Source organism: Scophthalmus maximus, chromosome 4 (assembly GCF_022379125.1).
Source record: "Scophthalmus maximus strain ysfricsl-2021 chromosome 4, ASM2237912v1, whole genome shotgun sequence".
Classification (NCBI taxonomy): domain Eukaryota; kingdom Metazoa; phylum Chordata; class Actinopteri; order Pleuronectiformes; family Scophthalmidae; genus Scophthalmus; species Scophthalmus maximus.
The window spans coordinates 15,403,296-15,418,818 of record NC_061518.1 but is presented as its reverse complement, the minus strand read 5'-3'; the positions used below and the strand labels follow the sequence as shown (position 1 = coordinate 15,418,818).

General features: G+C 39.2%; 1 protein-coding gene across 2 annotated transcripts in view; it reads left to right on the top strand.

Annotated features, from left to right (window-relative positions):
* LOC118302754 (CUB and sushi domain-containing protein 1-like) overlaps positions 1 to 15,523 on the top strand; it is a 269,330-nt gene that overhangs the window by 182,680 nt on the left and 71,127 nt on the right. For both annotated transcript variants that reach the window (XM_047331593.1, XM_047331592.1), the window contains exons 28-32: positions 989 to 1,200; positions 2,996 to 3,187; positions 4,547 to 4,685; positions 7,846 to 8,033; positions 10,241 to 10,435. In XM_047331593.1, the coding sequence (XP_047187549.1) occupies positions 989 to 1,200; positions 2,996 to 3,187; positions 4,547 to 4,685; positions 7,846 to 8,033; positions 10,241 to 10,435 (926 nt within the window). The remainder of the gene's footprint in view (positions 1 to 988; positions 1,201 to 2,995; positions 3,188 to 4,546; positions 4,686 to 7,845; positions 8,034 to 10,240; positions 10,436 to 15,523) is intronic.

Sequence of the window (15,523 nt, the reverse complement as noted above, 5' to 3'; positions counted from 1 at the left end):
AAAACATTTGGAAGATCAATCTTGATACAAATATAGTAGGTATTTCACATGAGCTGACTGTTTACTTCTTCCGGCGGAGCTACAGCCACAGGGACACACAGAAGCAGTCAATCTCGAAAAACTGACAGATTATCTCACAAGTACAATTTAATCATTACATATCACCTAGGATTCCCTTAAATAAATGTAAATGTAAGTTATTTTATCATTTAAAATGTCATTACATTGAAGTAAATGAACACATCAATGATTGTTTGATAATACAACAGTGTTGTGATGCAAGTTAATTAAAAAATTAAAAAAAATTATAATTGGTGGAATGAATTACAGCCAACTAGCTGCTAGTTATTATATTTTATTGTTCAATAGATGTTGGTAATTATTGTAAAGATTATATTGTTATTATGTTCAATAAAAGTCTATATTCCTATATCTTGGGACACCTCATGTGTAAGATAGACAGACATTTCCCCTGTCCATTACTGTGCACAAATAAACTGTATGTACCTAGGTGTAAAAAGCCCTTCTGATGCTCGCAGATTCGTACTGTAGACCCTTCAGACGTAGTGTGCACAAAAAAAACCCCAATCAAAACATTTTGCTTTACCTCTGCTGCAGCAATTCAGTTTTAGGGGAAACTCTAAGCACTACAGAGGCAAACACTCACAAGACTGTCAGGTAATAATATATTCACTAATTACAGATAAACGTTCACTGTCAAAACCACTGCTGTGTTGTAGAGTACACCACATTAGTCATTATGCCAAACTCGTGTTTCTCAACACATTGTGGCTCCTGCCAACATCTGTGCATGTCTGTGTGTGTGTGTGTGTGTGTGTGCTCGTGGGATCTGTCTATTATCAGGTCTGCTTCGTTTTATTTTTATCTTTGATAGGATTTTTAGTAAAACTTCTGATTGAAAAAAAAAAATGCTGTTAATGTCTGTGCAGGATCTCTTATCTAGTGTGTGTCTATTGTGTTTTCTCAGCCTCCACTTCATTGTCTTTGACACTGAGATCGGCCACGATATTCTGAGAGTTTGGGATGGTCCATCTGGGCCGTCAGACGGGGGGATCCTGTTGAAAGAGTGGTCAGGCCCAGCCCTGCCGGAAGACATTCACTCTACTTTCAACATACTCACACTGCAGTTTGATTCAGATTATTTCATCAGCAAGCAAGGATTTTCTATACAGTTCTCCAGTAAGTAGCCTTAATTCTAAATCAAAATCAATGAACCTAAAATTAACATGGTTGTGGAAAGTCTGAATAACTGAAAAGGATAAAAAATGTACCATGATTCCACTAAATCACCAATTTGTGTGGTCTGCCTTGATATTCCCTAGATACATTCATGAAGAGAAACCAATTACTGAATTAACAATTAACGTAGCTAAGTAACAAACTCATCATTCATCACACATAGTTTCTTAGTTATTATATAAACTCATTTATATTGGCTAGAAGAGAGTGAATCTATAATTAATGCCACATTTAATCTCACCCTGGGACCCAGTCTCACTACGTACTGAAGGGGGGCAGTGGGAGCTCAGTTTAGGAAACCAGGAGGTACAATAACAAAACTATGACCTCTACTTCATCTCATGTTAGATCATTATTGAACAATATGATGAAATATTTCTTTGACGGACAGAAGCTTTGTGAAATGGATTAACCACTGCAATTATAATATAATGTACACTATAAATCATTGCATTGGTAATGGCCAAAATCATGTCCATTCATGTTTAGGGCTTATAAGAATATTTCCATTTAGTAACAGGAATTCCTCTTTTTCCATCACACTAATGCTGTTGTTTCTTCCCATTTTTCAAAAAAAAGGAGAAAAGAAGAAAGGGTAACCTGCACACTAACTATGCCGTTTGGGTGAAGGCCTTTTCTGTTTAAGCCACCGAACTAAAAATCCATGTGTACCATCCGATCAAATCCGTCTAAGTCGCTGTGATACATTGTAGCAGAATCTATCAGAGGCACTCTTAGTTAGAAAAGTTAGCAAGCGAGAGAACAGACAGTCAAGAATCTGTTACCTTTACAGCTGCTTATTCACAACAGTATACACACACAAACTCCAATTGTCAGAACTCAAAGAGATGCATATCTGTAGTCATAAATATTTACATCCAACACAATCTCTCACATGTGTTTATTTTCTCCCATAATCCCTATATTTGAAACAATAAATATTTGCACTCACTACACATGCAAATCAAAAATGTTTATTCTATTATTATGGTAGTGACTCCTAATAGTTATCTCCATGTTAATCTACTGAAGCCACCGCCACACTCATTTAAAGCCTTGTTTGTGGATTTATTCAGTGAGTGATTTTAATCCCCCACCCACCTTCTTTCCTCTCGTTGTCAATATCTGTCCACTGACCTTATGACATAAAAGAGAAGTTATAATAAACATGATGTTATACTACTATGATCAGATATAACCAGGAATACTTGTAAAGAATATCATGTAATGTTCATTTTTGTTACGGTTTGAGTTTGGCTTGACATAAATTAGCAGACTCCAGGACTTCAGACATGATTACAAGTTCAATGAATGTCTTTGATCAAAGACGCTGACAAATTAGCTAATGCATCTTGTTTTTGCTGATTTCCTGCCTTGTTACAGTAATGATCTCACATTCAAAAATTAAGTATGCAATCCCATGAGGGGTCTGAGCCCCCTGGTTCAGAATTACTGACTTAACTGACTGATAGGTATAACCTAAACCCTTGATATCCCTCACCTTCAAGCCAACACTGGAATATGACAAAAAAAATCAGGGTGAGCATGCCACTGGTACCTTCAAAAGAAATATTTCGTCAGTCATTGTCCGTATGATGACAGTGAGCCTCATTAAGACTCAGACACTCTTTGTCTGCAACTGCCAGTGGGGATAACTCTGCGTTTGTTTCACTACCCCCTTTCCACAACCAGTACGTCAATGTCTGTTTCTCTTTGTCTGTGTCACACTCTGCAGCCACCACAGCAACGACCTGCAATGACCCAGGCATCCCTGTAAATGGCTCCCGATACGGGGACAGTAAGGAGCCAGGTGACAGTATGACGTTCCAGTGTGACCCAGGCTATCAGCTGGAAGGCCAGGACACAATCACATGTGTACGGATGGATAACAGATTCTACTGGCAACCAGACCCTCCAACATGTATAGGTAGGTGTACATTACTTCACTGACCACTGACTGTCTAACTGAGATTACATTTTATGAAAATAGGGGATAAAATCTGAGATGTTAATGAGCTGGACACATATATCGCATACTTAAAAAAAAGTGGACTAAATATGAAAAAGTCACTAGACATCAGATACCAACACTTTTTTGAATACATCAACAATGAAAGACTCAGCAAAACCCTCTGAAGGTGGAATGATCCAGTTCTAACTCCTGAAGTTTAGAGAGTCGACGACAAGCATAACTGTTGAGGCCCCTTAGGTGCCCCTATTGTTCTGCCACATCTGGCATACAAATCAATAGAAGCCTTATGGTGAGGTTGATGCTGAATGATGCTGCTGCTGGAGCACCACAAGGTTTTCTTTACTGGAGGTATGTTCTTTGAAAATCAAGGACAAGTTGAACTGGGGCTGAGGAAACTTAAGTCAGTATAAGCATCACTTTCTGTGGCCTTCTCCTTCTCTTAATCTGTCACTTCTATCTGAAAGTCCTCCAGCATGGGCACAGAGACCAATGATTTGCCTGCCGAACACATAATGCTCTGTTCCTGATATTGCCGATGACTTTTTGCCAGTGCCCTGGTGTTTTGTGTGACTAAAGGAAAAATGTAGGGCTTAAATCTCCCTCCATTTACTCTTGGCTCCCTCCTGCGTTTCCCTCTCCTGCACTTTGCAGGTGGTGAATCCCTCTGTGTCCAAAAGCTCCTGAGATTAAACCAACATTGCACACAGTTGTCTGGTGCCAAAGTGTGTGTCTGTCTGAGTGATTTGCAACTATTAATGCCTTTGTTTACCTCTGTTTCACTGTTGTTAATCCATTCACACCCACATGCCGCCCCCAAGACACCTCTCCCTGTTTCAAATTCTTCCTCCACAAATTACCTACCAAATTGCTGCCGAATGCATCTATCTGTCCCTCTTGCCAGTCCTGCTTTCTGGCTTGTTCTGGAGTAACGGGACCACTAGGGGTGATTCCCTCTGCTAACTACCCCCAGCCCTACACTCTGTAACTAAATCTCAATGTCTCTCCCTGACTGCCTTTTGCTCTTTCACCCTCTCCTGCTACCTGTGGAGGTAACACCAGCCATCCACCAGGTTTAATTCCCCCTCTTCTAACCATCCTCTGCCATACCTCCCATCACTAATGTACTGTCTTTCTCTCTGCCTACCTGAGGGGGTTGTGAGTGGTCAACCGGGTTGATTGTGTTTCCAAATTACCTCAAGCCCAAAGCTGTGTAATCACATTTCTCTCTCTCTCTCTCTCTCTCTCTCTCTCTCTCTCTCTCTCTCTCCCTCTCCCCCTGTTTTTGTCTCTCTTTTGCTTTTTGTCTGTCTATAGCAACCTGCGGGGGTAACATCAGTGGGACCTCTGGGGTAATTCTGTCTCCCAACTACCCCCAGCCTTACCCACCGGGGAAAGAGTGCGACTGGAGAATCAGAGTCAACCCTGACTTCGTCATTGCCCTCATCTTTAAAAGGTAGGCCACCTACATTTAAAACATGGCACTGTATCTACACATGCAGCTTACCTTTGTTTTAGCATTTATTCAATGACATGTGGAGCTCACCTCAGAAACGCTGTTGCCTCTTACCTGGTATGTCTAACATTTTGAATCAGTTGATTAAAGATTGTATTTAGACTTAAAACTGGGTAGATTATGCATACTTGTTGTTACAACAATGATTTTATCGCATTTAAGCCAGAGAACACCATACATTGCTGTCATAACGGTAGCATAGTAATAGCACTGCGCTGTCTTTACAGTCAATATTATTTTTTTTTTTCAGAAGAATTATTAATAGATCCAAGCACACTGCATCACAAACGTACCACAACAATAAAGATAAGATAGCAACAGCAAGATTCATTTTCCCACAGGTTTGAGGCAATGCGGCTGCAGCAAACACATCAGGGCAAAGCTCACTGATGTTATTAATTTTTAATTAGTTTATCCAAATACCTGAGAAAAAATTGAAATTACCTACCTTAAGATTGAAGGGATGGATGGGGTCCCCCTAGCATTTTTTCCAAAATATGTTTCTCTTCTGACTTAAATTTAAAAAAATGTATCACCCTCCATGGACTTGGTTTCATAAGTTTAGTTTGAGTTTATTTTTCAGTGTAGACTTTGCATGACTCACTATGACCAACACAGAGTAAGAAAAAGGTCTGTGCTGTACGGTCAGGGACCCACCCCAGTTTAGTCTGTTGTTAATAAATGCAGTTAAGGATCATTAGTCTAACTAATGAACCCATTTGGGTGTGGAAAACCTCTAAAAGACATTACATCTGTCTATCAAACTACAGTGAAATCAACTTACCACTAACATAATAACTACAGTAGCTTAATGATCAGTTTAGCTTTAAGTGTCAGAATATTTCCATCAGCCATTTGTTAATGTTTTAGTTTTTTAATCATTGTGAACATATTAGTACTTTAGATTCATGAGGAGTGAATATATTTGAGCAAGAACTTTATGCAAAAGAAAAAAACATTTTGGTCTCAAACACTGTGTTGGTAGATTCCAACTTCTGTTATTTTGTAAAAAGACGGTGTTTATTTACATCCCAAGTCCTGTTTGTGTCTTAGTGGTGCATATTTCATAGTCATAGTGGTTAGGGGCCTATGACTATAGCAAAAGTGAAGATTGGATTTTCACAAGTAGTACAGAGATAAAAGTAATGCAGAGTTTCTCCAGATTGCCAAAGGAAAAAAAATGACCCAATTTCATGTTTTTCTGCTGGAGAGATAATCCCCTCCTGTTGTAACAGTGGGATGGTTTTATGTAATTTCTGTGCCACTATTTTGCTAATTTGAATCTAGTAATTGTGTTTTACTCACAAGATAAACTTCTTTTGAACCAATTACTAAAGATTTTTAATCAGCCTTTGAATCAGATCATGGTACAATTCTTGCTTCTCCAATTTAGTCAAGTCAGAACTAATTTTGTGGTATCGTCATTTGAGCGTCCATATCCAACTGACCCCTGTTTTATAATAGTGCTAAAAGAAATAATTTATTCGCGAAATATGTGATATCATATGCTATTGTTTTACTCTTCACTGACTGCTTACAATAAGTGGAAAAGAATATTTGTTTGTATTCTTCTCTCAATGAGAGAACTGGCTAATTTGAGACACTGTGAAAATGTACAGTATGATTCATATCTAAAAGAATTCAAATACACCTACTCATGCTTGCATAAATGCTTTTAATTTTTTGCATTCAAGTCTTAAATCCTAACAGACCCTTTTATACTCTTCTTCAGGCAGAGATTATGGTGCTGTCCCATTTCTCCTCAGTGAGATGTTTGTGTTCTTTTCATGACATTTAGTAGCTTTAGCATTCAGACCCAGAACGTTACAGTAATACAAAAGGTATTAACATGGATCATTTTAATGCTTTGTCAGTGCAAAGGGGGCTTAAGTGTAGTTAAGCCCATTCTGAACCAGATATAAACACAGGGCATGAAGTTTATTCAGCATTCTTTGCCCTTATTTTAACTTTTGTAATGTCACAATAAGTTTTGTCAGTCAAATGTCATCTCTATTATGGTGTAAGACAGCTGCTGTCTTACACCATACTTGAGCATCGGATGTACCATCATGTATGTATAAAGAGATGAGGGAGAGTTGTCAAAGTCAAAACTTTTCCAAAAAAAACAAACAGACATTAGTAGTATACCAGTGTTTCAGGCAGGTTAAGAAATTCAGGGCACACATTGTGTGAGATTTAGACACAAACACATGCACACAAATACCAAGGATATTGAGATCAAAAATACTGTTCAGTGTTTACCCTAGTGTTTTTAAGGCCCTGTGGTACATACTGAAAAAACAATCTTCTGTTTGTGTTATTATCTTCAATATCCCCTACCAAGAGATAAATTCAAATAGTACACAAATGTCTATTTGTTTTAAAACCATGTGAGATTGACAAATGTACCCACTTACTATGGGCAGTCGGGTACAACCTATTAGTACAGCTCTATTTGGTGTTCTTAAATCAATGTTTTCAATGTTTGCCTTTATTTTTTCTGACAGGTACAGTTCCTTTCTTCCCCATCTGTATTTTTGCTTGGTTGTGGAGTTTTGGAGGAAAAACATCGATGTATTCGATTGTCCATCCTCAGTGTTGTAGGTTTTTCTGTTTTTAGGTGGCGTCATGTCCACAGTTAGGTAACCTGCATCCCACGCGCTTGCGCTCTCTCTGGAGTAATTACAACAGTCTTTGAGAACAGCGGTACTCAGATCACATTTCTTAGGCAATGCACCCACACGTGAATGATTTTGGGTTTCTGAATGAATTGATAAATTACGTTATTTTTGGAATAAAAAAAGATTATTTGGTGGCTATTTTTGTAAAATATAATAAAATTTAGTATTTTTGACTCGCTATTGCTGTTTGAATATCTATAAGAAGTTGTTTTTTTCTAATGCAGTAAACACATCCAGAAATTCTGTGAAACATGTCAAGATTAAGGAAGAATTAGAAGATGATTAAAGGAGTGATGGCACAATCTAGTGATTAAATTAAAAAGATATTTGAATTTTATAGGACTGTATTGATTGTTTTCAAATTTGAACACACATCTTTCTTAATTCTTAAACCTAACCTTTGTTTTTTTTCTTTTTAGTTTCAACATGGAGCCAAGTTACGACTTCCTGCACATCTACGAGGGTGAAGACTCCAATGGGCCGTTACTAGCAAGTCTCCAAGGCAACCAGGCCCCGGAGCGGATAGAGAGCAGTAGTAACAGTCTCTTCCTGGCTTTCAGATCTGATGCCTCACTGGGCATGTCTGGCTTCGCCATTGAATATAGAGGTAATTAAACCCCTAAAACACAATGTCCCCGTACATTTTCAAGCAAAGTCCCATTTAGGGTTCTAGAATTCTTCTGAGATAAAGACTGAATTGCCTAATGCACTCAACACAATCTTCAGACTACTGATTAGTTTTGATAGTTAAAGCATAGAATATAGTTGTACTGCAAGTAGCAGTTGTTGCATTAATTATACTAGCGGTAGTAGTATATCAGCAGTATTTGAAGTGGAACTGAAGCAGCAGTAGCAACAGTGGTAACAGTAGCGGCAGTGAAACATTATATTATTAGTATTAGATAGTTACAGTAGAACTACAGTGGAAGTATAATGTGGTTGCAATAGTAATTGCAACATACATCCTTGCATTGATCATGCAATTGTGATTATCACTCCTGATGAATGATCCAGTGCTGCATTACATTTCTACTTATATTTAATTTACTTTTACTTTTTTTTTAAATTGTTGTGGGGTTCAGGATTTTAAACTTGTTTTTTAGATGGTAAACAATCTGCCCCAGACAAATCATTTCGCAAGCGTTTACAAGGTGTGTCTCTCTCCTCATCGCATTTGCATTTGAGGTGAGGATCACAGAAATAATAGGAAGAGACATGTTGACAGAGGTTGATTATGTATTACGCTGGATCTGCTAAGGTTGTGCAATTCCCATAGGAGCTCAAAACTGATTTACGAGAACCGCAAGGATCATTAGGGTGGGGAAAAGAAATATGGATTTGTATGTAACTAAATATCAATCAATAGAAAAAAAATATAAAGCAATTAAGTTGTTGTGAATGAGCTCACTATCAGATGGCCGTAAATTGTACTAATAGTGGATCTGTGATAATAATGGTTGTGTTTGTAAAATTTTTGTTTTTAACGATTATCAGTGAACTGTGAAATCACTACAGACTGCAAGTGAGCTCTTTTGATAAAATATTAAATGGTGAGGCATTCAAGTGAATGATATCACTTCATTTCCTTTTTTTCTTTTACAATAAACGTTTTTTGCCACTTGATAAATCAATATTTGGATACAGGCTAAATATTATATGACAGTTTTCTGATGAATATTTTGAGTAATAGCAGGGGGCCAAAAAATTGTTGTTTTACAATCAGACATTATTATTTATTTTCTGCTTTACTTGTGTAGTTTTTTTTCTTTGAGGGCAGAGCCATGTTCAGTCCAAGAGCTGACTGCATAATGAGCTCCTGTCTAATTTAATCAGATTGTGGTTTTCTAACTTCTAAGTGCTCTGTGCACCAAAGTATGAAACAAAATCTCTGTCACTTTATCCTGTGTTCAAAGTATTAGGATTAAAATGTTGATACAGGAGTGCCAACTCTATTAACTTCATACTTACTGTACATCAGAAGTCTTTCTCAGTTGAAAAGACTCATCCTGATATTGGACACGTTGCCTGACTGAGGGTGATTTAACTGCCATAGTTGATGTGGAACTGATGATTACTTGTTTGACTAACCAGAGACTAGATTTGCTCAGTCAAGTTGTATAAACTCATTTTTCTCTCACTCCATTTATCTCTAATTAAAAAAAGATTATCTCCTTCTCTGTTGTCTGTCTCCTCACACTACCTTACACCTCTGTACTTTTGTCATTAATTCATTAACTTTCATCTGCCATCTCTCTAATTAAAATCCAACCTTAATCATCTCCCTGCTTCGCTTTCATCCTGCCCTCCACCTCACTCTCTCTGTGTCTGTCGGTTTCCCTCCGTCAAGCCTAATATCTCATTCTTATTGGGCTATCACAGAAAAGCAAACAAGCTTGGCCAACGCCAGGTCATAAAGATCCAAGACTTTTTTTCTTCTTTTTCAAATAGCCTCTTGACTGAATTTGCCTCAAAATTATCACTAAAATACATTTGGCCCCAGTGAAATAAATGGGACGACATAAAGATTGTGTATTTTGGAAATATGTAGCTGTTGGCAATAACTGTAAATTTAAGTTTCCAATTAAAATGACATAAATTTACCATATTGCATATGGAGAGCAAATTGTTACAGTGGCTTTTTTCTGCACCACATGGGAGGCTGTGGTTTAGTGCATGCCCCTAATATGACTGCTAATGAACTCACCAGATTAATAAATGATGAAAAATAAAAACACTTTAAACAGTTTTAACTTGGTAATATATCAAATTATTTTGACTTTGTCGAATAACACAGAACCTCTCCATTCTCCACAGAAAAACCAAGAGAGGCCTGTTTTGACCCTGGTAACATAATGAACGCCAGTCGAACGGGTTACGACTATAAACTGGGATCTCAGGTCTCCTACAACTGTCACCATGGTTACACAATTGTGGGCGGAGATACCATCACCTGTGTCATGGGACATGACGGGAAGCCCGTGTGGGACACGGCACTGCCATCATGTAAAGGTAGGAACTGCATTCTTACAAACACATTCATAAATCAAAAGCTCATATTGATCAATACCTGGTCATGTTAAACTAGTGTAATTATTATTATTAATATTAAAATGTGTGTGTGGGGTGGGGCTGGAGGGGGCAGACCGTCTGTTGATGGACAGTTCAGAATACTAAAGTGGTGAAACCTGCCAAACTGCCAGTCAGGGCATACAGGGTATGCTTTTTAATGTGTGTGGCCCTGGTATTACTATGTTGTGGGGACCTGAATGTGTTTGCACTGTCACATTATGCAGACTTGTCTTTCTCATTTGACATAAATTCAATTTTAAGGTTATTTTAAGGTTAGGTCTTGGATTTTTGTTATTTTTTTTTGAATGGGGGAAAAAGGGTTGAATTATGGGTTATTTCTAGCCTTAATATTGTTGGGCTGGTGAGTGTTTCAGTATTTCAGATTTCATCAGTCTGAAAAGTGTTTGGAGAGTCCAGTTTAACCCACAGGGGTTTCTGAAGGCGGGTGTGACGTGGCCTGCTGCCACAGCAGAAATGAATTCATGACGAGGAGAAAACAAATTTCTTACTGTTTCCCAACGTCTTTACTGCTGAAATTAACCAGGGAGAAAATCTGTCTTACATCCAAGAATTGCATCTGTCACAGCTCAAAAAGACTGAAATTTGATAAATGTTGAATGTCAATGAAAAATTATTATGTGAGAGGAATGAGAGTGAGCGGAAATTGACTCGCTACAGTAAGTGAGTCAGCTGACTAGTGAGTTGCCCACAGATGTACAACCCAAAAACTGTTTTGGTAAGCAGCCAAACATGGTTACATTGTCAAATGACTGTGGCAGGATGAGAAAAATGCAACTCACATCCATTCACTGTAAGTCTTGTTTTGTCAATGTAATGTTGTGTAATACACATTGCAATCAATCTCAAAAGTGTGAAGTATTGATTCAGGACAAAGGACATAGCACTCACTCCATCAGGGAGCCCCCCCACACACACACACACACACACACACATACAACTAGGTGTTAGGTGTATGTGTGTGTGTGTGTGTGTCATGCTTATACCTCTTAACAATTTGACAAAGGCTCCCGTGAAGGCTCTGTTTAATAATGTCTGAGAGACAGTGAGGATAAGAGTTGGGCGGTGGAGGTTGGGAGAGAATATAGATGAGATAATTGCACTCGGAGTAGCTATTTCAGAACTGCAACTAATAACAGACAGCAAGGGGGTAAAAGCTCATCAAGTCGGCTTATATCATGTTCTCATTCATCTAGTTTGTTATTTCAAGACAGTAATACCAGTCCTGGAATCGAGATGTTCCACTGTTACTCATTGAAAACTTAAATCTGGAAAGTTCTCTGTCGTCTACTTTGTCAGTTGATCAAAACAAACATGTTATAATCTGTTGTTGGGTTGATCCGAACAAGGGAGAATGAAATCTATCTATCTATCTAAGTAAAATATCTTTACTCTGCTGTTCTATGCAATGTCACTTGTTAGTTTAATAGACAAGAAAGCTTAGTTACCTTGTATCTTGAATGTGTTCACACACTGTTCTGATGCACCATCAGTGCACTTAAAGTAATGTTGCAGTGTTTCCAGACAGTCAACCAGGTAGTCTGCCATAATTTAATCAACCAAACACATGTATTTGGTCCGACCCCTGACAAAGCCAGTTACTTGTTCAGTAAAGATGTTCACGCACTACACTTCTCAACATTTCCGGGGTTTGGTAACTTTCACTAGCCCTCTTTGTGATGACACAAATAACTTACTGTTCATTAGCAAATGAGGGGCTGTGCTTTCCCCCACAACACTGTATGTGCGACCTCAAGCCAAGTATTGATAATTTAGTCACATTTGAAGGCAAATAATAGGATCAGAAAGACTGAATGGCATTGAACTTCATTTGGTAATTGATTCATGTCCCTTTACTCCAGGGGTGATGAACCTGTTCCGTATAAAGGGCCATTACAGTTTTTATAACATCTCTTGTGGGTCATAGAAAATTACTGAACACTAACCTCTCTAATGCGATGGCTGGAAATGCGTCTCTTTGACCAGGCGTCAGATGTTACTGATGATGATGATGATGATGATGATGATACTACTTACCTCTGATTTTAGCCAAAATATTTTTTTTTGCTCAAACAAACCCTCACCTGTGGCAGACAGTAGTTCCTCCCTCGTATCAGACCCGGCATTGATCCCACGCACGTAAATGCGTGGTTGGTCTCTGTTTGTTGTCTGTCTCATTGGAGGCCAGAGAGAAAAAACTTTTTCTCGCAGTGTCCTTCAGTGTTTGTTTTTTTGCACCTTGAGTCATATCAGTAATCAGCTCTGCAAAATTCCTTCAAGAAAATTGCTAGTATCTCTGCAGCGGCAACAAGATTCTTTAACAAATACGATTTCAGCTTCTGAGCCTTTAGCTAGGTCACCACAGAACATGCCTCTACCAGATCGTATCCGCGAGAATGTGGTTTTGTGAAAACTGCTTTTGGGGCGCATGAACTCAACTGAAGAGTGTTAACTCTGTCCTCACGACTCATCCGGTGCAGCTGCATGTTTCCAGCTGTAGTGATGTTGCAGATTTTGTCAGTCGCCATGATGCTTGTCAGCTCCGTACGTGTTTCATTCACCCTTACCGTGACCTGAGAGACATGCAGCACAAATTTCCATGTTCCCGTGGTTGTGGTGACACCGTTGCACATGGTGTTACAGATCAAAAGCTGAAGCAACATTAGCCCTGTTCTCCATTCGATCAGTTGATTACTCTGCTGTCTCACAGCGGGACGGTCTTGAATTTGGTTGCTGGGCCAGTGCTCTGTCCCGGATACACGGATTGATCTACTGAGATAACCCTCACCTACACTATGGAACTATTCACATAATCAAAGCAGAACCATTTCACTAAATCCAGTCCGAAGCCAGTGATGGTGCTCTTTTCCTCTCTCGGCTCATTTTGTACATTACATTGAATTTTCTCACCACATATTTAGGGTCTTTTTTCTGTCTGTCTGCCTGTCTGCCTGTCTGTCTGTCTCTCTGTCTTTGGGCAGCTCCTGGGGCTTTTAGACCAAGCTTATCAGACAGGGTGAGACCTCTTTGAATAATACATCTCCACTTACACTCCCACTGTCTCCTGTCTTCCTCTCTTAACACCCGCCCCCCCCCCCCCCCCCCCCCCACACACACACACACACACACACACACACACTCCCAAACCAACACCCAGACACACAACCAACACTTTCCTCTTTTTTACTTCTCACTCTCCTCCCTCTCTCTTATTCCAGCTTCCTCCCACATCCTCTGTCTGTGTCTGATTTACTCTATATTTTTTCCCTCACCATTCCTCACCGACTTTCTCTCTCCCCTTTGTGCTCTTTTGCTCTCACATACACACACACACGTCCCATCTCAAACCACTCTTTTATTGGTTTCCATGGTAACTAAGAGCTGGTGCGAGAAAGAAGGAATTCTCTGTGACTGTTGATAGAGTGTGTGTGTGTGTGTGTGTGTGTGTGTAGGAGTGTGCAAGAAGAGAGTGAGAGACACAGGAGTAAAGTAAGGGAGAGCAAGATGTCTGTAATACACAGTGCCGCCTAGAGGCAGTATTTTCTCCCTCTCTCCTCGTCACAGAGGATGGAAATGTACTGTAACCATAACTACTACTTCATAAACCTAACCCTAACTTTACATTATCCTTTAATCTGATGAATGATGTACATTAAGTACTTGTTTTTTGTCCCCATAAGAAAGACGTGAAGTGTATAAACAGATTTAGGTCCCCACAAAATCAGAAATACCGAGATGACATACACATATACACCAAGTACACTATACTGCTCATATTTATATGTACAAAACACTTGAATGCTCAATCTTTGAACACACAATGCATGTATGATTTATGAGTTTAATGCACATATGTCAATATGTACTAATGTCCTAATACTTTGAAATCAGCTTTGCAAGCATTCTATTAGGATGGAAAAGCACTCGATACACTTGTTCTCCCTTAAGGATACACACTGTGTGTTTTGGTGAGTACCACTGAGTGTAAACAAGAACTTTTGTTTGTTTACTTGAAATCTCCAAAGGATTTCTTTTAATGAAACGTTACACTTCCCTCACAGTCATTTAACAATAAAAGCCCTCCAGTGACTCAAAGGGCGGCGACCCCCCCCCCCCCCCCCCCCGTTCCTAGTGAGTGGTGGAAAACTTTGCACACGTGGCTCCAAAGAGCATATGGAACAGACTGTAAACCATCAATGTGAAACCAAATGCCATTGATCTGGATCATGAGGCTTGTGCGAATTCACCATCCACGTCGTTCTCCCTTTGTGCTGAGGTACACAGACAACACACTCTCCATCCAGAACCGGTGGGAGATTGTTGTTGTTGTTGTTGTTGTTGTTGTTGTTGTTGTTGTTGTTGTTGTTGTTGTTATGATGTTAAATCGAATGGTTATTTTCTGTATCAATGGCCAGCGCATTGCAAATTGCAATAGTCTCTTACCAATTTTGTGGTTAGAGATACAAGATTTTTCTGTAAGGACCATTCTGTCTGATTGGCACATACAGGGCGCAGCAAAACCATTTTTTCGGGGGTTTCATGGAATTACTCTTCTCGTTTTGTTTCTTGATGGAAATATGGCAAACAAACGGTGTATCGTATATTCACTGCTCAGTCAAGAGTTGCCGGTGTTTTTGGTTTTCAAAATGCTCTCGGAAAACCTGCTTCACAACTTTAATGTTCAGGACATTTCAGAGAGCTATTCCTGTACTTTCAATTCCACCACAAAGCCCCCACTATACGTGGAAGAGGGAAAAGGAAATGAGACGCAGACTGTGAGAGGTAGGACTACAAGAGTGTGTGCGTGTGTTCTTGTGTATGTGTGTGGATGATCAAAGTGTATGGATGTGGCAGAGAAAGAGTGACTTGCATAGCATTATTTTTTGCAGTTTAAAAAAAAAAAAAGTGTGTGTTTTTGATAAGGCTGACACCTAAGCTTAGAGCAGCACCACTGGGGGATAGTGGGTAGATCAAGACAAGACCTCTTGACCTCCGGGTTTCATTGCAGCA